Here is a 23,449-nt window from a genome sequence, read left to right on the forward strand (position 1 = left end):
ACAGTACCTTTCGATATGCGTATTACTTGGTTTCGATTGGATAATCGTAGCAAATTAGTAATCTCCTCGTGCTACGCGGTCTGCCGTCACTGTGGATTCTTCTTGGGATCCTTTCGTTTTGAAAGTACAAAAGACCACAAAATTAAAAAGAGCTCAAAGTTTCATTGGGATTTTGGTAGGGCTTTTTCATTCCCTATGTTTGTTATTTTATTTAAGTATACATTTTACAAAAGTTTTAATATATTGATTTAACTACAATGACCATTTTTCTTACTGATTTTATCAGTTGAAGGCAAAAAATTCATGAGTGAGTTTGGGTACCATTCTCATTTTTCGTTTTTGTTAATTTAAGTACATAAATATGTGGCATAAGAGTTCTTCTCATTTCTGAACTTATCATTTTTTCCGCTTGTTTACTTCGGGTTGTTGTTGCATAGAAAACTAAGTACAATAGACAATAGAAAAATACACTTGACTATGTAAATACATATACATTTTAAAAACGAACATAGAGTAACCGACGAAGGCGCAACTGGCATGAATAGTTTCGCTTAGGCTAATGAACATTCAGTTGGTATTTGCTAATTTCTTCTGATTATTGTTTGCTATGCTTTGTTTGTTTGCTTTGTTTCGTAGTTGCTTGTCGTAGCCATGAGGTAGAGCATTTTCCGACTGCCAGTTGTCAGTGCCAAATGGCTTAAAGCTACCGTTCAATGATTTTCTTTGCGTACATCTACTTTCCTAGGGTTTTTATGTTGGGGCACTCTTTCGATTGAGTTTCGTGGAGTTTCAAGTTGACATTCGTGGATCTTAAACTAGGTTGGCGTCCTTGGCCATGCTATAGAAGGCAGACTTGTGATTGTCTAGCAGCTCCTTGGGCGATGCGAACTCCGTGATCTGTCCCTTGTCCAGCACGATCACCTTGTCCGAATCCATAATAGTGTTCAACCGATGAGCAATTGTTAGGACAGTGCACTCCTTAAACTCCGTGCGGATTGTTTTCTAATAATGATAAAATAATTGATCGATTTCGTATTAAATATAACAAAATTTACAGTCGGTACCCACCTGGATCAAATCATCTGTTTCCAGATCGACAGCCGCTGTGGCTTCGTCCAGCACCAGGACCTTGGTCTTGCGCAGCAGAGCACGCGCCAAGCAAACCAACTGGCGCTGACCCACCGACAGGTTCTCGCCACCCTCGGCAATCTCATGGTTCAGACCAGCTGCCAAACTCTTAACAAAGGTCTTCAGATGGGACAGCTCCAAGGCCTTCCAGATTTCATCGTCTGTTTTAATTTCGAAGGGATCCAGGTTGATGCGCAGAGATCCAGAGAACAGCACTGGATCCTGAGGGATGATTGTCAGGCGGGAGCGCAACATGTGCAAGCCCATAGTGGCAATGTCCACTCCATCAATTGAGATGCGACCACCGGCAGCTTCAATGATTCTGCAAGTTAATCGTAGGTTATTGAAGATTATGATGGCTGAATATAAATAATATTTCTTACCTGAACAACGCCAATGTAAGACTGGATTTACCGGCTCCCGTGCGACCAACAATGCCGACCTTCTCGCCGCCCTTGATGTCGAAGCTAACTCCGCGTAGAACCAGATCCAGCCCCTCGCGGTAGCGTACCTGGAAGTTCTGGAACTCAACGCGCCCCTCCTGCGGCCAGTTCTTGGGCTTGCTCTTGTCCTGCTCCAGCTCCCAGGCAGCCTCCTGCTTGGTCTCACCGTACTCCTTGATGCGCTCCACGGAGACGATGTTTGTCTCAATGTCGGACGACATGCGCACCAGCCAGTTAAGGGTTTGGGTCACCTGCAGCGCGTAGCTCACCGACAGACCGACCAGGCCGGGATTGGTTTGACCTCCCAGAACGGCGAAGAGCGAAGCGAACAGAATGATCAGGTTGCCCACCATCTCCAGACGAATGGCCAGCCAGCGGTTGGCGATCACGGAGGGATACTTGCAGACCTGGTTCTTGTCCACCTTGGCATCCGATTCATCAATAAAGCTGATGTGATAAAGACGAATATAAGGTAATTAAAATGAAACGCACATTAAAGGTTATTAAAAAGATATATAAAATTACAACTTACCGATTTCCCACGTTGTAGGCACGAATGGTAGAAGCTCCAGTGACAGTTTCGCTGAAGTGCGAGTAGATCGGGGAACGGGATACGGATTCCAGACGCATCAGCTGCCGGGATGTGGCCACGTAGAAGCGCTGGGCGAAGTAGTACAGGAAGGCGATGGGCACGATCACGGCCAAGAAAATTGGCGTGGACAAACTAATAACCACAATGGTAGCCAGAACCTAGCCAATAGCAAAATAGCAATGTAAATAAACGCTGTTCAGGGTAGTAAAGTCGACCAAAGTGCGAGGAGATGCAAAGGGTTAATAGGAAAAATATGATAAAAAGAAAGTCATGAATTTGCCTTATTTTTTGGATCGAACGCTTTAACTTGATGGAGTGGGAGGTAAAGGATGGGGGAGGGACAGTCATTGGGCGCCGCCAATTAGGAGATTAATATGGACTAGTTAGTTTTTGGTATGCACACGGTAAATGTCACTGGGGTTAATTCCGATGTGTTTTGTAGCAATTTGAAGACGGTAACTGGTGCCTAGAGCTGTGAAATTACCTCGTAAGCACACCAAATGCAATCATTAATGACCTGCGGCATTTTCTGGTCAACCGATTCAACGTCTTTCGAGAATCGGGACAGGATGCGACCCACGGGCGTCGTATCGAACATGGTCATTGGTGATTTCATCACATTTTCGAGGAGCATCGAGTGCAGGACTCTCGCGGCATGCAGACTGCCGAGCGCCGGAGCCAGGTCCGAAAAGAATGACGTAACACCTGCGATTAGGCAATTCAGTATGGATGGAGAATTAAATTTCACATCGATTGGCAAAACTATAGTCCAGCCAGCTGAATTCTATGCTCGAAAGGTTTGTTCGAGTAGGATATTCGATTAGATGTTGCCCAGCCAAATCCCCAAAACGGTACGGGGTTGGCTTACTCTCCAAACAAAATATTTACTGAATATGTATTATAAATTATTCATTTGATTTGAAATTGATCTATTCCAATTTTCTTTTGTCTTCTTTAATTTGCCATTCATTTTTAGTTATGAACAAATTGTATCATTGAGCCTAAAAAACTTTATGGAAATGTCTTACAACTTTAGTAAATTCATTTGTTTTTCAAGTTTTTAGGCGGTCTATATGCGATTCCCAAGAAAAGAAAGACAACCACAGGAAAAATATTCTTAAGTTAAAGGAATAGAAGTGAACGAGAATACAACATGCGCCCGCCCCGTCAATCCAACTATTAATTTACACACTACGCTTTTGGATTGTGGAATGCCGGAGAAAGCCTCAAATTGCTACGAGCTGAGAGTTTGTGCATTGATAATCGTACCTTTTGTTAGTCAGGGTTAGTTGTGAAGTTTTCTTATATTGGTGGTTAGTCACAGCGAACGTACCCGAAACACTTGCGAGTTAAATACGCGTATTAGTTCTGGCAATACGACATCTAACTTGTATATATCGTTCGCCAGGCGATCGAGAATGCGGGCCCGGGGCTTTATGTCGAAAAAGGATTGCGGGACATGCATGATATGGCCAAATAGCTGTACAAATATTTTTCGGGTTCCAATCAGTGCACCCAGGTTAACGATTACCACACTGCCTATATAGCTGAAGACTAGGGATGTCGAAAGGAATTTAACTTTACGGTTTAAACACTTTTACAAATGTAGAATTCTATTTTCGACTGACTGACAGGGCTTAGGACAAGGGTTAGGAGACAAACTAATCTTAGCATTAGGTTAAGGATTCTTTTTGGGACAATACAAAAGGAAACAGAGCCTTCATAAAAGGACTAACTGACCATAAACAGAAAATAAGAAAACAAGAATTATATAACAGATCTATTGATCTGTTGAAAACCACTTTAAATTATTCGAATAGATTTGTGGGTATTATGAAATAAAAAGAGATCGCGGAATTAAAATGATCACAAATATGAAACACTCTCTCGATGAAGAGATTACCTGAAACGCCGTGCTCATGACCATTCTTATATTAATTGGCATTACCAAGTCCAAACAGTTGATATCGTTTGAACAGCGATCCAATATCCGACCCTTGGGCGTGATATCGAAAAACTCTGAGGGACAATGCATGATGTTGTTAAAGAGTCGATGGAATACTCTGGATGAGGCATGTAAGGTGGCTGTGAAAAGTGATATGGCGGCGCCGTAATTGCATAGGCCTAAGTTGATTCGATGGGCAATAGAAAAAGAGAGGAGAGAGATCCAATGAGAAAAAGATATATTTCAAGTGTTAGAGATGTGAATGAAATCTTGGGCAAAATCTTTCTACAACGAAAGTTCTGCAAGTACAAACCGTAACTCTTTAAAGGCTACAAATTAAAAGTTATCAATCAATAATAACAATAAAGGGGAGAGAAAAAATATTCAAAGTGGGGAAAATCAAATATGCAAATACCATAAAGATAAAGGTCATAAAGGAATCCATGGTAGCGGGCAACTCTTCGTCGATAACATCCATATCGCCGCTAAAACTGTTCAAGAGTCGCCCGATGGGAGTGATATCGAAGAAGCGGCAGACGGAGCCCCGGATTATGATGGCCAGCAGATCATTGTGGATGGTCTTTGCCGCCTGGAAGCCGCCAAGGTAGACGATAACCACCGCAAAGTAGGCTAGCACACCTGGTACAATCGGAAAGGTGGAAGAGCGGAACAGGTGTGCCCACGGGCACTTGGTAAGTGTCTGGGGGAATTCGATTCGATTGGATGGCTGACGAAATGAGGCGATCTCCTAAATTATCTTTTATTGTAAGTCGTTCAACCGAAGCGTAATGGCAGCACCCACTTAAAAAGAAAACTTAACATTTAGGGCTCTGAGACCAGTACATCTTCAGAGTGTTCTCCACCACGGCACATGCTTAAGGTTCGGCTTAACTAAAATAGTTTCAGTTCCCCTTTCGGGCTTTCGCACACACAAATCGGACACGCAATAAATGTGGTTTGTAATAAAAGGTGGCTAATAAATATAACAGGCAGGCTACTAGTGAGTCTTATTTCAAGTTAAGGCGTAGTTTGATCCAAAATCAAAGGCATTTCATTTTTAAGCTAATTGTAAATGAAAGATTTCATGCATGGCTTGGTAAAAGGTAGATTTTTGTATGTGTGGGGAAAGGATTCAAAGGGTTGTGGGCTTAAATGAGATGTTAGGTTAAAGGGCTTGAAAGATTTGAATAAGAATGCAAGATAAGATTAGTAAATTATAAAAATGTTGCAGATTAGAGTGCATATTCGGTGGTTAGTTGAATGCAGCTTTTGTTAGGTTTCAGGCTAGGGATCTAAGCTTCTCCCAATTCCATCTGGCAGTGGGGGATGTTGGAAGGTTAAGAGTCAATCTTTACCCCGAAACACGTGTTCAACAACTGTACGACTATCGATGGCAGCACACCATCCACCGTGTCGATATCCTTGGAGTAGCGACTCAGAATGCGACCTATTGGCGTCGTGTCGAACAGTTCCATTGGCCATTTGAGGCCTGTGCGCAGCAGATTGTTGAATACATTCATTGAGCAATGAAGTCCTCCGAGCGCTAAGGCCAGGCCCGACAAATATTTGGAGAGCACTGCATGTAACGTAAATCGGTTTAGGAGCTTAGCATAACAGTTGGGGCTTTAAAGAATCTATCTTTCTAAAAAAAAACTTAAGATTGAACCGATCATGCTTCTACGTTGGTGTAAGCCCCAGAAGGTTAGTAATCCAATTTACATATATATACACAACATCGAACGTTGGAGTTAGTGCCAAAAAGAAAACTTTTGTTTTGTACTTTTGCTTATGTACGTGCAGCTGGGGAAGACTGTTTGTTGGGGTAGTGCCAATTGGAAAAAGTTAGTGTTATAACCGGTACAGTAACTAAGAAATATTGCGATAAGATCTAGAAAAGAGCTGCAATAAACCAACGTAATCCCTAAACTATCACTGGAGTTTACATGTAACCTTTAGCCTTTACCAAAACATTTAGTTTGAGATTCTGATTCTTTCAAGATATGAATGGAAAGCATAGGGGTAAGGTAAGGAGCGTTTCATACTAAGAGGTCAGCGTATATAAGGACATCTATCGAGTAAACTAAATTAAGAAAAGAACATATAAACTATCTTTAAAATATGGTTCCAAAGAAGGCTTTGAAATCTTGTTTTCTAGTCACTGCCCTTATAGCTTTGAAACGTCCTTCCTAAATAGATGGACATTTACCGCAAACGCTTGACTTATGACCACGCGCCAAAGCATCGGAAGGACATTGTCAATGGTATCGACGTCCTTCGCGAATCGGTTAACTATGCGCCCAAGGGGCGTGGTATCGAATAAATCCATGGGCCATCGGAATACGTATGTCAGAAGCCTCTTGTGCAGCTCCTCAGAGCAGTAAATGCATCCGAGGGCCAGCGTAAGTGAGCAAAGGAAGTACACGGAGACTGGAAAATTAAATTATTTCTTTTATTTTTTTTTACGAAAATTTTAATTGAATTACGATGCGGAAGCTGGGACAAAACATTCTATGAAGCTTTGACAACCTACAGAGAAAAACTGAACTATATAACTATCGATAACTACTCGGCCGAGGTTGGAAATGGGGACTTTGGTTTTTAAATATACTTTGCTTGGATAATTACCGCAAGCAACTGCAAGATGACGACCCGCAAGTTAAGTGGCAGTGTGTTGTCAATTGTGTCTATGTCCTTGGAAAAACGATTGACAATGCGACCCAGGGGTGTGATGTCAAACATTTTCATTGGCCAACGCATAGTGCCATGAAGCAGGACGTTGTGCATATATATAAATGCAGCCCAGCGAAAGGATTAAGGTGGATAGATATCCTCCAACCACTTAGAAGAGAGCGAAGACACGGATATATCAATTAGTGACCACATACCGCCACAGAACCTTGCCTACCAACGATAGATCTTCACCCGAGCTCTCATTTGAACTTTGAATTTAAATGGAGATTTGAAAATATTTCGAATTAAGGTCAGTTAAAAAGAATTATAAATGTGAAAAAATATACTGAACATGAATAGTTCTATAAATAGTTCAAATAAAGAGCACAGCAGAATATAGTTATGGGTAATATTATTATTGTTAGTGAGGTGTAATTTATGAATCAAGTGGTTCGACCATGATATAAGATTGATCCGATCCCCTTGTTTGAATATTTAAAGCCGTGCTTGGGTTAATATAGTTGGTGGCATTCAATAATGCTCCGACTCCAATCAATTACCATAAACGCCTGGCCAATGACGACACGAATGTTGAATGGCAGCACATTATCGATTGTATCGATATCTTTCGAAAAGCGATTGACAATCCGTCCCAGCGGTGTCGTGTCGAAGAGCTCCATCGGCCAGCGGAGATTGTAGTACAGTAGGGTCTGATGTAATACCTCCGAGCACTTAAGACAACCCAATGAGATGGCGAGGGATGAGAAAAAGTTCGTCGCGACTAAAAATTGCCAATTTTTGTTTTCGATTTTTTCGATTATTGGTCGATAATTTGGTTTTTCGGATTAGGAAGGGTCGGAAAGTATTCACAACGAATAAAGTAGAAAAAATTAATACGCAACACATTTACTCACACAAACATACACACACAAAAGGAGAACCGTTAGTTAAGTGGGTTAAGTGCAGTGTTCTGTCTTACGAAAACATCGATCATTATCGATCGATAAACAAATTATATTTTCGATATCCAGAACATTTTTGTGTAGCATAAAGTACGTGTGTGGGGTTATATTAATAGCGTTTATTAATATAGAAGGCCTTTTGTGCTCAGTTTGCTAAGCGTGCAGCAATGTATAAACTAATTGGATTAAGGTGTTAGTGCTTTCATCTTTGTGTGCTTTGCTTGAATTTTTGTGGTAAGCCAAAGGTGGGGTTAGTCATTTAGTTATAGAAAATGGGATCTGAAGTTAATAATATCCAACTGGTAGCTAGCAGCATGTGTTTTCTCTTGGCGTCAAAGTTAGAGCAATCAAAAAAGCAATACATAAATGAAACCCCCAAACCAAACATAAAATAATCTAAAGAACAGGTATAGCAAAGATGGTTTCAAACGAATAGAACATTTTAATATGCAAGTATACATAAAAACGTTTAAAAAAATGTATTGAATTTTAAATGAAGTTATTTCTAGCTATATACGCTATCCTAATAATAATAATATTTTTGTGGCTTCTAATATGAATTGAAGATGGTTGTTAAACCATTCAAAATGTTTTATTTATTTTGAGACCATCATTGTTTTTAAATAACAAAACAGATATATACAAAAGCAAAAACATAAAACGCTTTAACAATAAGCAAAAAACAAACAGCAATACCAAAAAAATTTAAACAAACTTAAAATAAGAACACAAAATGGACATAACGAACATGAAACAAGGATAACTTCAAACGAAGAATTTAAAAAATAAATCGAATCACAATGGACTTACCTTGACCGAATCCGAAGGCACCGTAAACACCCAGATACATGTCCCTGAGGCTAGTGTCGTTCCCGACGTTTTGGTCGTTCGCCCACTTAGTGAGCCACAAATTCGAACCGATTTGGAATGCTTGGAAAATAAAATTGAGTACTAATGTGGCCACCGACAGGAAGATTCCAACGCTCTTGATGTAATGTTTGTATACGGCGAACTCTACGCCACCAGTCTGTGACTTTTCAGTTTCAATCAGCTTGCCCTCAACCTCCTGCTTCTTTTTCAGGGATGCGGCAGAAGCAACGGAATCATGGGAATTCTGACGCTTGGTCCGCCGGCGGAGACTTCCTCCTCCGCCCATCAAACTATCGGCAGAGGTAACGGAGCTAAAAAAAAGGGGAATATATTAATATAACATCTTGTAAAAGGATAATTCACCAAGTGCATTTATCTTAAACACTTATTTACTTACATAGAATCCGACAAGCTTTCCGTGCGCGCCAACTTAATGGCCTTCTCGACACTGCCTAGCAACTCAGGGACATCTCCGGTGCTGGAGATCTGCCGCTTGATCTGGTTAAGCTCCTCCTCCTCTTCATTGCCGTCCTGCAGATGCTGGATAATGAAGTCGGCGAAGGCGCCCTTGTTCTTGACCAACTGATCGAATGTGCCACTCTCGCTAATCTCGCCCATTTTCATCACGTAGATGCTGTCTACCTGGGGCAGGAAAGTGACGCCGTGGGTGACCAGCACGCGTGACTTACGCGCCAGTATGCCCTTGGGTCCGATCACCTCCTCGAAGATGTGTTTGCCCACATGGGCGTCTACAGCGCTCAGAGGATCGTCCAGCAGATAGAGATCGGCATCACTGTACACGGCACGGGCCAACGAGATTCGCTGCTTCTGGCCACCTGATAAATTAATGCCTTTCTCACCGATTTCCGTCAAATCTCCGGCCGACAGAATGTCGATATCGGCACGCAGGGCACAGGCGTCGATCACCTTGTTGTAGCGCTTCCGGTCGTAGGACTGCCCAAAGAGGATGTTGTCCCGCACCGTCGCATTCTGAATCCACGCCTGCTGCGGCACATAGGCCAACTTGCCCACAGTGTTGACAACGCCCGCGAGTTTCTCCATTTCGCCGAGGAAGGCCTGCACCACAGACGACTTGCCGGAGCCCACGGTGCCAACCAGGGCCACCAGGCTGTTCTTGTGCACCTCGATGTTGATATTGCGCAGCGTAATCTCATCGCCCCAGGAGAACTCGCCATTCTCAATGCTCATGGGGTGGGCTGTAAGTAAATTAAGTATGTTAACCAAAATATCTTAAGAAAATAATTAAGTATCCTTACGTTTGGATGGATCGTGGAGAACACTGTTGGGATCCAGTTCCTCACTGTTCAGGAATTTATTTATACGATTCACAGAAACTTGCGTCTATTCGTTCGCACATGGAAAATGGGAAATCGGTTAAAATAGTTTGCACAAAATGCAATATTTTGGTACACAGAAAATGTTAGTAGAAGGTTTGGGAAAGGGAAAATATAGGGGAGCGATGGGGAAAACGTAGATCCAAAACTAAGTGACCAAGAAATATCTTCGGTCCTCCGAAGACTGTTTATACCCCTGCAGAACAAAAAAATGTAGAGCCAATGGTTTAAAGGTAACAAGAGGATAAAAAAGGGTATATTACATCGGGTTATTGGTTTTAAATGAATAGAATCAATAATTAGTTTTATTATTATGAGGAATGAAATATAGCATAATAACATAGAAGATCTAATGATGCAATGTTGTCTTGTATTTAAGATAATAATTTTCATAGTTGTATCAACGAAAAATCTATATATTTTCTTCGGTATAGACAGACAAATTATCATGACTTCGTTATACCTACAATTAAATCTCCCATACTTAATGCCCTCTGCAAGGGCATATTTAAAACCCAAACAAATGGTTGCTATTGAAACGGATGGAAGAGGCATCCCACCACCTGGTATGTGAAAAATCGGAGCTGGTTTGTTTCGGACAACTTTAAAGTTTAAGCCCCGATGAAGAGATGATTTAAAATTTAATTGGATACAAATGAGTCCGAAGAATCTTTGAAGGATAGGGTAACATTTGGTTAGGGGATATTTTGGGTGTAAAATTGTTTTGGCTAAAAAAGAATTCAAATTGAGTAAATAAACATAAATCACAATCACAAAACGATACAAAATCGCCGATCACAGTGGGGCCGGGGACCAGCGTGTGTTATATTGTAAACATAATCCCACAGCCCCACTGTGATCGTCTAAGGTGTAGTATTTGGAATTGCAATCGAGCGTAACTTACTTGCACCAGGTTGGTGATCAGCATGGGCAACATTGTTAGCGGAAAACGGAGAATGTTGAATAATGATAATGATACAAAGGTTTTGGTGGCATCAAGCACGTTATTTTCATCGATAAGAACGTAAGTGGCGAATGTGACTAATGAAACCTAAAAGATAATATACAATATCGTTTAAGGCGTTGCAAAAATGGCTGTTCTTGATCCTTTTTTTGAAGGTGATGGAGAAAGGAGAGGCGGAGAGCACCATAGCCGAAGAGGTTGTTATTCCATCGTCATCGTGGGCGCCGTACCTCGGCTATGTCAACACTCAGCATGGGCAGGATGGTCAGCGGGAGTTTCATGAGGTCGAAGAGGGCGATTGAGACTAACACCTTCTCGACGCTCAGCTGATTCGCCTCGCTGGTCAGCACGTAAGTGGCGAACGTGACCAAGGAAACCTTTGATTGTTCGAACACGAAGTACATATATTTGCCAGATTAGTCCAATGCTAAACGTCCAACTCATCTCGGCCAGCTGTAAAGAAATCTCGGAGGACTCAGAGCCCTGCGGGGCTGGCATATCTTACCAGGAAGGGGGCGCAAGACCACAGGAACGAGGTTCCCGCGTTCAGGTACGCGGTGGATCGCAGAGTCGCAATCTCCTTGTCACGGATATCCAACACTTGCTTCTCGAAACTCGGCTCCCAGGCGTACAATTTGAGGACCTGTTGGGATTAAATATATTGTGAGCATGTGTGGATTAGCTGAGAAACAAAGGATCAACTTCTGACTTAAGGCACCATGACAGTGGATGACTAGAGACTAGGATTCTACCGAAATGGGAGATAAATCGCTGTCTACAAGTCATTAAATAAAATTACAGTTCTAATAACTTCTAGAGTTGATCCTCCTCTATAAATGTATCCCTAATCCTAGGATCACTCACCTTGATGCCGCTCAGAACTTCATTCATCAGCTTAACACGCTCGTCCTTGTACTTCATCTGTCTTATCTGATAGGTCTTGATGCGGCTGGCAATCACTCCGTTCACGGGGATCAGGATTATCATCACAGCCAGACCGGCCAAAACAGACGGTCCCAGTTGCTGCCAGAGGAAATAAAGGGCCAGGCCGATCTGCAGAGGCGCCGACCAGATCATGTTCAGGTAGGTAGTCAACTCCATGAAACGCTGTGCATCCACAGCCATCAAATTGACGATCTCGCCCACGGTGGACTCCTTTTTGGTGGAGTTAGAAATGAGCAGGGCTTTGCGGTAGATAGCGTTGATCAAAGCTGTCCTGATCCGCAGACCCACGATGAACATGCGGTGGAAATACTGGCCCAGAATAAAGGTCTGGGCAGCGGCCAAAACGAAAAGCAAGACAGCGTACAAGATACCCTTCCATTGAGGCTGCGGTACCGTTTCTTGGGCCTCAACGAAGCTGATGATCAAACTCAAAACCTGTGGCTGGGCAAAAGTCAGGACGTCGGTGAACAACTTCATCAGGGCGCCGAACAGAAAAACGCCTCCAAAGGACTTGTAGATGGGCGGCATGATGCTGGCCACGCCCTTCTTGCGGCCGTGCTTCTCGCCATGGGGATTCTCAAAGGTCACATTGCCATTGCTGAACTGCGCTTTCGGTTCCACGCGAGCCCTTCCTTTGTAGTTTTTGCGCACGTTTTGGTTCCAGTGGTGGGCAAAGATGGGCATCACTTCGGAGCAACTGTCCTGGGGTCTCAGGTCCCACAGATCCTTCTCCTCCAGCGGATTGCGGTAGCCCTTGAGGGCCATGCGGTCGAACCACTGGTAGGTGATCCTAGAAAGGAAACTGGCCGACAGCTCGGGAATCTCGTTCTCGCCCCTCTGGTACTTGGTCTGCTTGGGCATACCGTCCGCGAAGCAGTTCAGGATCAGCATGATGCAGGTGAAAGTGAAGAAGATGAAGAAGCTGACAAACTGGTACTCCTCCCAGAAGAAGTCCTGCTCCGTGGACTGATGCGAGTCCAGGATCTTCTGACGTTCCGCATCTAGCCGAACTTCCGTGCGGCAGCGGGGAATCGACAGCACGGTTAGCAGGAACCAAAAGAGGAACTGGCAGCCCGTGGTCTGGACGCCGTATTTCCGGTTCAGCGGGATGAATATGAAGATCAGCAGGAAGGTGGCGAACTTAATGATGGGACCCCACACATCCAGGTCGTAGAGGGGCAGCTCGGAATCGCCGCCCTTCTTGATCAGGGCCATAATCAGATCCAGGGCAGTGATGACCAGCAGGCCCAGATTTACCAGCGCCTTGCTCACACTCAGCTTGTTCCAGGGTATATTCCTGTCCAGACTGGCTTTCAGGTAGTAGAAGTCGAAAGCCACAAACGCCCAGTAGAAGGCGCAGGGCGTCCAGACCAGCGCCGTCTGCTCAAAGCACGGCGTGAAGTCCGGATCGGTGGTGTACCATGTCTCCGTTGAGTTCTGTTCGCCGGATAAACGGAAACCATATATGTAGTTCCTGACCCAAACCCAAGAACCTTTGCACTCACCCAGAATGTGGAACCGCAAAATCTGTCCATTGGCGAGCTTGTGTCCTCCGCCATGGTCACTCGTCTCTACGGCAACCTTCTCCGCGTACAACTGGGTTATATCCGCTATATCGGGCGATGTGGTAACTGTAAGGCGGTAGGGAAACAAACGGATCTATATTTTCTGGCCAACAGCTGTTCCTTCCCAAGCCGCACAACTACAAAAACCGCTAGTGGCGACAGTGGGAAAGGTTTCTCCCAGTACCGGTACTTTTCTGGTATTTATTGGCACAGTGGGTGTCGGGTTAAAAAATGGAAACAAAAGGTACTTCCAGCATAATAATTTTTATAAATAAATTTTGAGAACTTTGTTTAACATTTGTTAATAATCATTCAAGATTATTAAATTAATATTTCTACGGAATTATTATTATCATTTGTAAACGTATAAATGGATGGCAAGTCACTACTTGGCATGGACTCAATTTATTAAATCCACTTCCTGTAACGCGATTTCCACCATACTAGTTTCTGGTATTTTACATGTACTGTGTGGCATTGCATGGTTCTCCATTAAGGGTCACACTATCGCAGCCATTTTCATTTCAACCGAGTTGACAGCTCCGTTCTGATAAAATCGTAAATTGTGTATTTTTCTTTCGCAAAACGTAAAATCCGCATTTCATTTGCTTAAATTCGTGACTGGCTGTTGAAATCGCTAAGCAAAATGTCGCGTCGCTCCAATTTCATTGAGGGCAACGACAATTTTCGCGAGCAGAACTTGCGATTCGTGCGGGTAAGAAACTTAAAGAGCGCGATGTGAAGAACTTCAATTTTCACATATTTTTTGCGCAGAACGAGTTTGAGGACAACATCAACCAGTTCTTCGGAGGTGCTAATCCCGGGGGAAGTGGCCAGCAGCAGAAGCCTCCGCCGCGGGACTCGATAATTGTGCAGCCAACCGCAGGTGAGTGGCGTCCAGCGCAATAACCGGTATTTCACAGGGGACTCTAATCTTGGCCGGCGGAGCGGAGAATCCCGCAGATTCTAGCCGGCTAGGCATGACACCGAGTTTATGCGCTCTAATCTCTGCGAGTGCCAAGCCATGTCGACCAGATAAACATCTTACGTCGCTGTCGATTGCGCATGAGGCCGGTACAGTGAACCCGCGATAAGCAGGCAACCGAAACAGCGAACGCGCCAAAAGTTCTTCACCCTCAAATGCCTTGACTGTTAAGCCAAATGCAATATAGAGATAGTTGCGTAAAATACCAGTTTTAGGAACACTATATGGGGTTAGGAATTGGGTTTTGATTCATCAAAATCTTATTTATGTTTGTAATAGGAGTTCTTCAAAACTGATATACCACAGTAGTCTAGCGCAATCTAAGGGATTCAATTAATTTTAACTACATATTTCCCTGAATTAATATACAATTTATAAATATTAATGATGTTAATGTTAATGTTTTTTTACATAAACCAATAGATACTTTTTTAATTACTATAATATGAACCTTCTTCATGTCAAGTCAAAATTTTTGTTTGTTTTTGAATAGAACCAAACTAATTATCTTGATTTTGTCTTTCATTCTAGTTACTAGACACAACACATTATTTTACAAATTATCCCAGTTAAATCAAAGAACGCGGCATTTGAGGGTTAGGAGGGTTAAATAGTTTAGTTTGTAATCTAGCCCCTCGTAATTGTGTGCTATGCCGAGATAAGTGTTTACATGTCCAGGGCCACCTGATGGAAGGCCTCATCGCGCCCACTTGAAACGATAGTTTATTGCCAACGACTGTCCATTGCCAATGACAAATATGCAACGAAAACGAGTTTTCCCGCCCCAAAGAAGAACTAATATACACAAACAAAAAAAAGAAAGACAAATTTCGAGCTATTCTTGACCGAAGCCGCGAATTCTGCTTCAGCCATTGGGCTAGTCGCATCTTATGGGCGCTATAAACTTGTTTGCCCGTTTACGCATGTGTTTTAAGCATGCGGCTTTAGATAAAATTCTGACATAGCACAAACGGGTATTTTAAGTTCGATATAATTAACGGCGAAACCTGTTCCCGCAGCGATTATATAAGCACAACAATCGGCAGACGAAAACCCCCGACAAATATAATACTCAATTGCACAAAATGTGTGTTGATTTTGACTTCGACGAAATTTCTCTTTAAGACAAAACGCCAAGTCACGATGAGATGCTAAGCGAAATGGAAACGAGACCTCTCGTCTCTCCAATAAAATCAAGGGAAAAGCACTGCCTGAGATTTCTCTGGCTAAAACAATTTCTCTTACTTGACACCTTATTTGTTTGTTCTGGATCTTGCCAGCCGGCATAAATTGTTGATACGTTTTTCTTTGCGCCGACAAACAACCGTGATTTATTTACAGAATATTAACGACACTTGACAGTTGCTGTCTTTATGAACACAGAGCGATAAGGCTGACTGGCTGCATGCAGCTGAGTGCAAACTCCAAAAAAGGAACTTCCCTGATGCGAAAATGCTCTTTACTAGCAATTCCTTATCGGGGCCCCCACGGCTGAATCTTATCGGCCCCACAATATACTGGATTCTTCCATTGTGTTTGTAGTTACTCTAGTTATGAATTGCAGTTTGTAATCCTTATATTGTTGCTTATCGCACACTTGTTTGCTCTAGCTGCTGCTGATTCTTCGCCCCGAGAGCTTTGCTTCAGGGCTCTTTTTTCCGATTTGACTATCATCGTGATGGCAGAAGCTGTCGAAACTATAGAACAAGGCCTTTCTTTCAAGGCCTCTGACGTCAGATCGGTTACAGTGGAACCCACGAGGCAGTTAATGTCTATCACCGTGTAATTTCATTTGAATGAAAAACTACAACCTTGCGCACTCCAATTATACATTTTTTATCAATTAAATAATCGCGGTACAAGCATGACAAAACACTAATGGTTATTATCAAACAATTTTGATAGTGAATCATCCATTTTTCAAGAATGTTTGCGCGGGATTCTCTGGAGCCTTTCGGAAATTTCACAATTTCAAGCAAAGATACTTTCGCACCCACCACGAAACACAGATACATTTCACTTAGATACGAACGCACACTCACACACTTGTTCCGCTTTGGCGGACTCCAATAACAACAACAGCGAGAAAAACAACAATGGACGGTATCGATGCGACTGAAATGTCACTTATAATTACCTCTACGTAGAAAAAAAGTCGCTGCGATTCGGACGGATCGGAGCGAATAGAATCAAAACGTATCGCAGCGGTTGGGATCGGATCGCTTTGGATGGAGGGCAGCGGCAAAGCACTAGAAATCGACGTACAACCGGCTCGTTGCGAGCTAAAAAGGCAACTGAATTCGAGCCAGGCGCGGCGAACAAACTTATTTGTTTTGCCTTCCCGTGCTCAAAACAAAAATGAGATAATAGCCCCCTCGGAGAGGGAAATACCTCGTAAAACAAGAGAATATATGTATACAATAGAAAACGTTTGACTTCGCTCTTTTCTTTTTGGCCTCCCGGTCAATTAAAAACCCATGCAATCAAGGCCCGACTCTCTCAACAGGGCCATAAGACCGCGTTTGGTCAGAAAAAACCTATGTATCAGATACCGAGAGATAACGCCGCTCTCTTCCACAAATTTAAGTGGTATATGAACAATATGGGCTTTCCGGCTCTGGTGAAATTATTAAGACCGCGTGTAAAGCTAGCAGAGATACGAAAAAACACCAAGAGTCGAGCACTCTTAAGCATTTTGTTGTCGCAAGAGCAACAGAAGTCCCCAATTGATAACGATACTAGTAGAAGCCCCCGAATAGGGAGGACTTAATGGGTGTTTGGTTGCGAGTGCTCCGTGCTTTTGGTATAAGCATGACCATTACTATTCCTGTAGTTTGTACGTGTGGCCGAGGGCTCCTTGGCAATTTATCAGTTTGATGTGTTTTGATTTCATATTTATATTTTATACGTACATATGTATGCCTATGCAGTGCTGGCCCGGCAATTAAAAATATGCTCGCAAAATTCTAGAAACGCAAAGAATTCCTGAAAAAATTCTAAATTCCTTAAACAAATCGGTATAGAATTGTTAATCTAATCAACCTGACTAATGTTTAAATTAAAACAATAGATAGTGACGGTTGTTTTATAGATTGGCGAAAAACGCCAAACATCAACCTTAGTCAGCAGTTTGATAACGACTAAAACGGCAATTAAGTATTGATGAATTTTAAATTCAGTTTACCCATTGGTTATTGCAATTAATTTAATGAATCTGTTTGTGAGCAAGACATGAATTTAAAATTATTTTGAATGCCTAGACTATCGAGATATGGATATGATTTATTTTATTAAATCTATACAGCATAAATTTAAAAACATTTTTTACCGAGCTCTGCATATGTATACAAAAATTTTTCATGAGTAGATTATATTGGAAGTGGTCTGCCAAACGTGACAATACCTCTAACCCAAGACGTGTCTGCTTTTCTAAATTTCTAATTTCATGTGGTACCATGAAATTAGGAAACAACGAGCTGGACAACCGACGGGAGTTTCTCCGCGAGCTGGGCGCCAGTCGGATGTTGGCCAACGCCCTGGCCCAGCGCACCCTCAGTGTGCCCAACTTCAACCTGCGCCAGTTCCAGCGCCAGAGGTTCCGCCTCAGCGTCGAGCTGGGCGACAGTCGTCAGGACGTGGTGGACAAGGAGGTACTGCGGGCCATCGGGGAAGCGGTGGAGAACCAGGACGAGGTTGAGTCACGACCACGTACTCCTCCGCCGCCACGGAACATTAACTGGCACAACGTCAGCAGGGATGATTCGCCGGTGAGGGGTGACCGATCACGTCCGAGGAACCGTCAAAGAGATGGCAACTTTCAAAACCGAAGAGACAACAGTCGGGGATTCGCAGATCAGCGGTTACCAGCTCGGGAACCAATCAACAGGAATTCTGGACCTGTTAATGTTTCAATCAATCGAAATCAGGACATCAGTCGCAATAATCCTGGAGGAAATCCTGAAGACATAAGAAAAAATCCAAACAGAAACATTGATAATCGAAATGCAAGTCGACCAGAGTTTAATCGTAATAATAGAATTGATGAGTTCAGTCAGGAACCAGCACGGCCGCCAAACAACAGGAATTTCGGACCTGTTAATGCTCCGATCAATCGAAATCGGGATGTCAATCGCAATAACCAAGTCCAAAATCCTGAGGAGTTAAATCGCAACATAATTCCTCAAGAATTTAATCGTAATAATAGAAATGATGAATTCAGCCGTAACAATCGTAATCCAAGCCAGCAGGATTTTGCTCGCAATAACCGTAATGTGAACAGCGTTGAGTTCACTCGGAATAATCGTAATTTAAATCCTCAAGAGCTTAATCGGAATAACCGAAATGAGAATATACAGACGATTCGGCAGGATTTCAATCCCAATAATAGAAATGCCAATCCGCATGAATTAAACCAACCTAAGAGAAATGTTAATCCGCAGGAGATAAACCATCCTAATAGAAACGTGAATCCACAGGAGTTTATTCGCTCCCATGGAAATGTCAATCCTCAGGAGTTTAATCGAAATAATCGCAATGTTAACAACGATGAATTCTATCGAAACAATCGCAATGCTAACAACGATAAGTTCAATCAACATGCTCCGCAAGGACCTAATGGGAATAATCGTTATGCTACCCAGCAATTCAATCGCAATACGAATGTCGATCAAACTAATTTTAACACCCAAAATGAAAATATTCAACTATTTAATCGCAATACCAACAACAGTGGCCAGTTGCAAAACACTAGAGGTAATCCCTCAAACTTTAATAATCCTCGCATAAACAACAATCGAGGATATGGTAATCAGAACTTTGTTACCAATCAACAAACCAACTTGGACCGAACTTCAATAATTAATCAACGTGGCAACATCGATGAGAACTTCCAGCTGCCTAGAGATCGATTCCAATCTCCTGATAACCGACCGCAGCAACAACAGGAACATTATATTGACCAAGATATTCGTGATTTAGACGCAAACGTTGGCGGAAACCCTGGACCCCAAACCGGTCGGAATTATCAGCGTATTGTTAACGATAATCAAATAACGCTTTGTCGGACTGACTGGATTGAAGCTAATGAAAGAAATTTATATGATAACAACTTACCTGAAGATCGAGAATTCATTGATGAAAGAAATGGTGCGATTATAAACGATGATCACTTTCGTCCAAGGCAGCCTGATCACTTTAGAAGACCAGATGTGCGCGAGCGAGAAGATCGTGGTTTCATTCAAAACTCTAGGGGTAACCAACCCAGCCCACGAGAACATGGCTACGATGAAGGTAATTCATATGGACGTAATCGCAACGAGCGTAACTTTGACGGAAACAGGCGCCAGTTGGATCGAGAACTTGATCGTCGCAATCCAAACGACGACTTCAATCAGCGAAACAACTCTTCGCGTGCTGTTGACATCCGACGCTTTCCACCTAGGGAAGACAACACATTCCAGGGTTCAAATAACCCTCATTTTCCACCAAACCAGTATCAGCCAGCTATCCACCGCGGATCCGATTCTGTGGATCGTAACCGCGACAACCCGCAACTTGGCGGTCCAAATCTTAACAGACCCCAGCAAGGCAGACCGAATGTACCAAATGCAGATAGAAGTGGACCAAGAACTGGCAGTTCTGGTGGACCAAATCAAAACAGAACTACAGCAAGTCTAGATCGTAATATGAAAAGAAATATTATTCCCGGTGGACCACAACAACAGAGATCAAGTTCAAGATCAAACATCAATCCTGGCGTGCAAAGCCAACCAAAATCTAATTCGATAGCAAGTCAAGATCGCAATGCAACCCGGAATGTGAATTCTGGTGGTCCCAATCAAGGCCGACCAAACCAAGCTCGAGATGGCAAACCTGGTATGCCGAGCCAAGATAAAAAAATCCGTGGACCAAATCAAAAGAAACTCAATCAACCCGCTGGCGTTCCTAGGAACACCAATCCTGGTGCAGCGGGACCGGGTCAGCAGTCAATTAAACCTAAACCTTCTGGCTTAGCTACTACGAACAATGCGGCCATGGTGAATCCACGCGCTGGTAAGGGCTAAGCATTTTTCTTCATTTTTAAAAACAATCTTGATAGGAACCAATTAGGAGTTACATAAGAGCATATTGTGCTTTCAAATAACTAAAATGGTTCCATATTTTCTTTTAAACCATGGAATGCAAACCGATTAAAATAAAATTTTTTCCAATGTGACCCACAGCTTTTTATATCACACCGTTTTGGATATGCTAGAATTTAAATAGTCTCCCCTTCCTTAACGATACTTTTTTCAATCTTGCTATAAACATTTTTGAAGTTTTCTAGGACTAAAAACTTATTTAAAATGTTTAAAAGCAGTCGGGAGCAGCAGGGCTACAAAGCTGTACTGAGTATTTCAAGGACTAGCACCGGCTCCTTATCCTATTTATTTTAACATAATTGTACTAGTTGGAACTGTCATTTGGTTTGCATTCCTAAATCTTCGAAAATACCTAAAAAATATATATACATATATATATATATAGCCATATTGAATTTTGCAGGCCAAAAAAGAAAAGCAGAGTCCGCGGAGTTAGGGGCTCCAAACCGGGCGAAAAAAACCGTCCCGAAACTTCCGAAGGTGGACACAAATCGTAGCTTCATCATAGGCGGAATGCGCCTTCCCTACATCAACAGCAATCTCAAGAAACTACCACAAGCAGAAGAAGAGTCCTACGCGGTGACTTTCTTTGAGCAAACGCCCATCTACAACACAAACATGTATGCCACTGATAATGGCGAAAATAATAGAGAGAATGATGAGGATGAAGGTGAAGAAGACGTATCTGATACCGAATCCCTGGAATCGAACCGATCCGGTCTTCAGTCAAAGATCAAAAAACGGGACTCTAAAAAGCTTCGCGCCCAGTTGCGCAGGGAGTGGACAAAAGTTTACAGGACCAATAACTACAAGGACTGGCATGCCTGGTGGAGGGATTACAAGTGGTGCGGCAGCGCAATCAACAAGAAGCTGGAGAAGTTCGGCGACCGCAACTTGCGCCACCGCTTTAAGGTCCCTGGAAAAGTCATGACCGAAGAAGGGATTAATCAAATATTCAAAAGCGGCCACATGGGCTTGGAAAAAAATACTTTCAGCCACTACCGCAACATGCGTTCGATTTACCTTCTAATGAACGATTCTTTCCTCGAGAGCTTGTCCGTTACGCAAATTGAGGACTTACAGGAATTGATCCGTGGCATTCCCAATCACTTATGGCTGTACAAGATCCGCGCTATGGTTTACCTTTGGGAGAGGTATCATGGCGCACTAAAGAGTGCAGCCCCAAAAAATATGCTTAAAGCTAAGGAAATTCAATTAATTGCCAAAACATGGAAGAATCCCACCTTTCACTGGCTTGCCAAGCAGGCTTTCGATGAGCTAAAGGTGGGAGTGAAAGCTTCACGAAGCTAAAAGCCCCTGATAACAAGAAATACTTAATTTTCATATGTTAAAATCATTTTCTAAATGTATATGTGTTTAATATAACGTAATGTTGATTACAAATAAAAGATTACAGAAGCAAAAAGCTTATGACAAAGTTTCGTTTTAAAGTTTGAAATATCATTTATATATACATCTTGTTGTCAGGTGGCTTTATCTTCGTATCTAACTACACGACTAACGAATTACTTATTTATATTTATAGGCAATCAGCGAAATCGCGTGGCCGGATTTCAATAAAATCTACCCTGGCCTGAAAGCATAAATTAGTGCAAGCGAATTACCCAAATAACTTTAAACTTAATGTATATTAGATTGTATACGGAATAAAAGGCAAATAAACGATGGGTTTTGCTTCTGCAATGGAAATACGCTTGAATCACCATAAGATTGATTAGTTACATGAAACTTTCTCCTGATAATAAACTCTAATATTCCTTTCCATTTCCTCTTTCTGCCTCCCAGGAATCTGCGTGAAGAGCTTTAAGTTAAATAGCGATGAGAAGTTTTTCATCAATGTGTGCCAGGCACCGGAAGTTCCAGCTCCCCAAGATGTCACCGAGGAGGAACTGATTGCCATACTGGAGTCCCCTACGCCTGGTTCGTATCGGGTGCCGATGAGCATCTCAGAGCCAAGACACACAAAGGACCGCTCCGATAAAACCGTCGACGTCTGCGATATTGCCGTCAATCCAAAGTTCTTGGTAAAGATGCAGAAATCGCAGCTATTCAATAATTTTTTTCTGCAAATTGTGGCCGAGGCCCTGAGCGAAAAATACAATGTGCAGATCAACATGGAAAAAACCATTATCCTGAACAATCGGAAGTTCATCGGCACATTGGTTTCTCACAGAGTGCGCAATGACGACGTCCAGAAGGCTCAGCCTGTTGCTGCAGGCCCGGCTGCCATTACTAGCCAGGATACGGCATCGACCCCAGACAGGTCCGGCAAGTTAGTCCAGGAGATCAACGAGAAGGATGCAGCGGCCATTAAGAGTACCCGCCAAGCCGCAGGCGGAAGTGTAGACTTACAGTACAAACTTCGCGCTCGAGTTCGAGACGATTCTGTTGATGAAATCCACGCTGAGATTTACCTACCAAATTGCGTAAGTTTAACAGCATTCATTGGCAAACAGAAAGGACAATCAAAATAAACGCATTGTTTAAACAGGTTTCTTCGCAAGAGGTAAGTCTAGATGTTGGCGAGGATCGTATCCTAGTGGAATCCCATAGACATGGCTATGTGTTTGACAAATTTGTCAACTACCGTCTGCAGCAAGACCGTGCACAAGCTTTATTCGATAAGACCAGCAAGGTAACCCACTGCGCAACAAACAAAAAAGCCATTCCTAACTCCCGATTTGTTTTTTGTCATTTCAGATGCTTCAGATCCGCATCCCGGTGTTTAGTAATTAAAAAACATTTATGTTTGCCTTATGTAATGAATCATTACCTTTGTGATAATGTTAATAAATGCTGAAATTCAGAAGTTACTTACATATTTATTTAAATTTATGTATCGCATTGATGTTAAGGTTATTGGT

The 23,449-nt window shown here is 42.6% G+C and overlaps 2 protein-coding genes across 21 annotated transcripts; one reads left to right on the forward strand and one right to left on the reverse strand.

Annotated features, from left to right (window-relative positions):
* Window positions 1–159: 159 nt before the first annotated feature.
* On the reverse strand, window positions 160–16,717 carry LOC119546566 (multidrug resistance-associated protein 1). 18 transcript variants are annotated; one of them, XM_037852946.1, is made up of 13 exons: window positions 16,562–16,716; window positions 13,380–13,505; window positions 11,794–13,311; window positions 11,435–11,572; window positions 10,870–11,016; window positions 9,888–9,972; window positions 9,008–9,827; window positions 8,551–8,921; window positions 3,497–3,717; window positions 2,104–2,321; window positions 1,512–2,018; window positions 1,069–1,450; window positions 160–1,002 (listed from the first exon to the last, which is right to left on the reverse strand). In XM_037852946.1, the coding sequence occupies exons 2-13, from the start codon at window positions 13,431–13,433 to the stop codon at window positions 811–813; spliced, it is 4,653 nt and encodes a 1,550-aa protein (XP_037708874.1). In that variant the 5' UTR covers window positions 13,434–13,505; window positions 16,562–16,716; the 3' UTR covers window positions 160–810. The 18 variants fall into 18 exon arrangements, with proteins under 18 accessions (XP_037708874.1, XP_037708867.1, XP_037708869.1 ...); XM_037852939.1 differs by lacking the exon at window positions 3,497–3,717 and adding an exon at window positions 4,524–4,747; XM_037852941.1 differs by lacking the exon at window positions 3,497–3,717 and adding an exon at window positions 5,464–5,684.
* On the forward strand, window positions 13,941–23,406 carry LOC119546568 (PIH1 domain-containing protein 1). 3 transcript variants are annotated; one of them, XM_037852959.1, is made up of 6 exons: window positions 13,941–14,154; window positions 14,214–14,325; window positions 17,890–19,135; window positions 19,172–20,475; window positions 20,968–21,848; window positions 22,111–22,274. In XM_037852959.1, the coding sequence occupies exons 1-6, from the start codon at window positions 14,086–14,088 to the stop codon at window positions 22,168–22,170; spliced, it is 3,672 nt and encodes a 1,223-aa protein (XP_037708887.1). In that variant the 5' UTR covers window positions 13,941–14,085; the 3' UTR covers window positions 22,171–22,274. The 3 variants fall into 3 exon arrangements, with proteins under 3 accessions (XP_037708887.1, XP_037708886.1, XP_037708888.1); XM_037852958.1 differs by having other exon boundaries at window positions 13,942–14,154; window positions 17,890–20,475; XM_037852960.1 differs by lacking the exons at window positions 17,890–19,135; window positions 19,172–20,475; window positions 20,968–21,848; window positions 22,111–22,274 and adding exons at window positions 22,371–23,011; window positions 23,077–23,220; window positions 23,286–23,406 and having other exon boundaries at window positions 13,953–14,154.
* Window positions 23,407–23,449: the final 43 nt, after the last annotated feature.

Source organism: Drosophila subpulchrella, chromosome 2L (assembly GCF_014743375.2).
Source record: "Drosophila subpulchrella strain 33 F10 #4 breed RU33 chromosome 2L, RU_Dsub_v1.1 Primary Assembly, whole genome shotgun sequence".
Classification (NCBI taxonomy): Eukaryota; Metazoa; Arthropoda; class Insecta; order Diptera; family Drosophilidae; genus Drosophila; species Drosophila subpulchrella.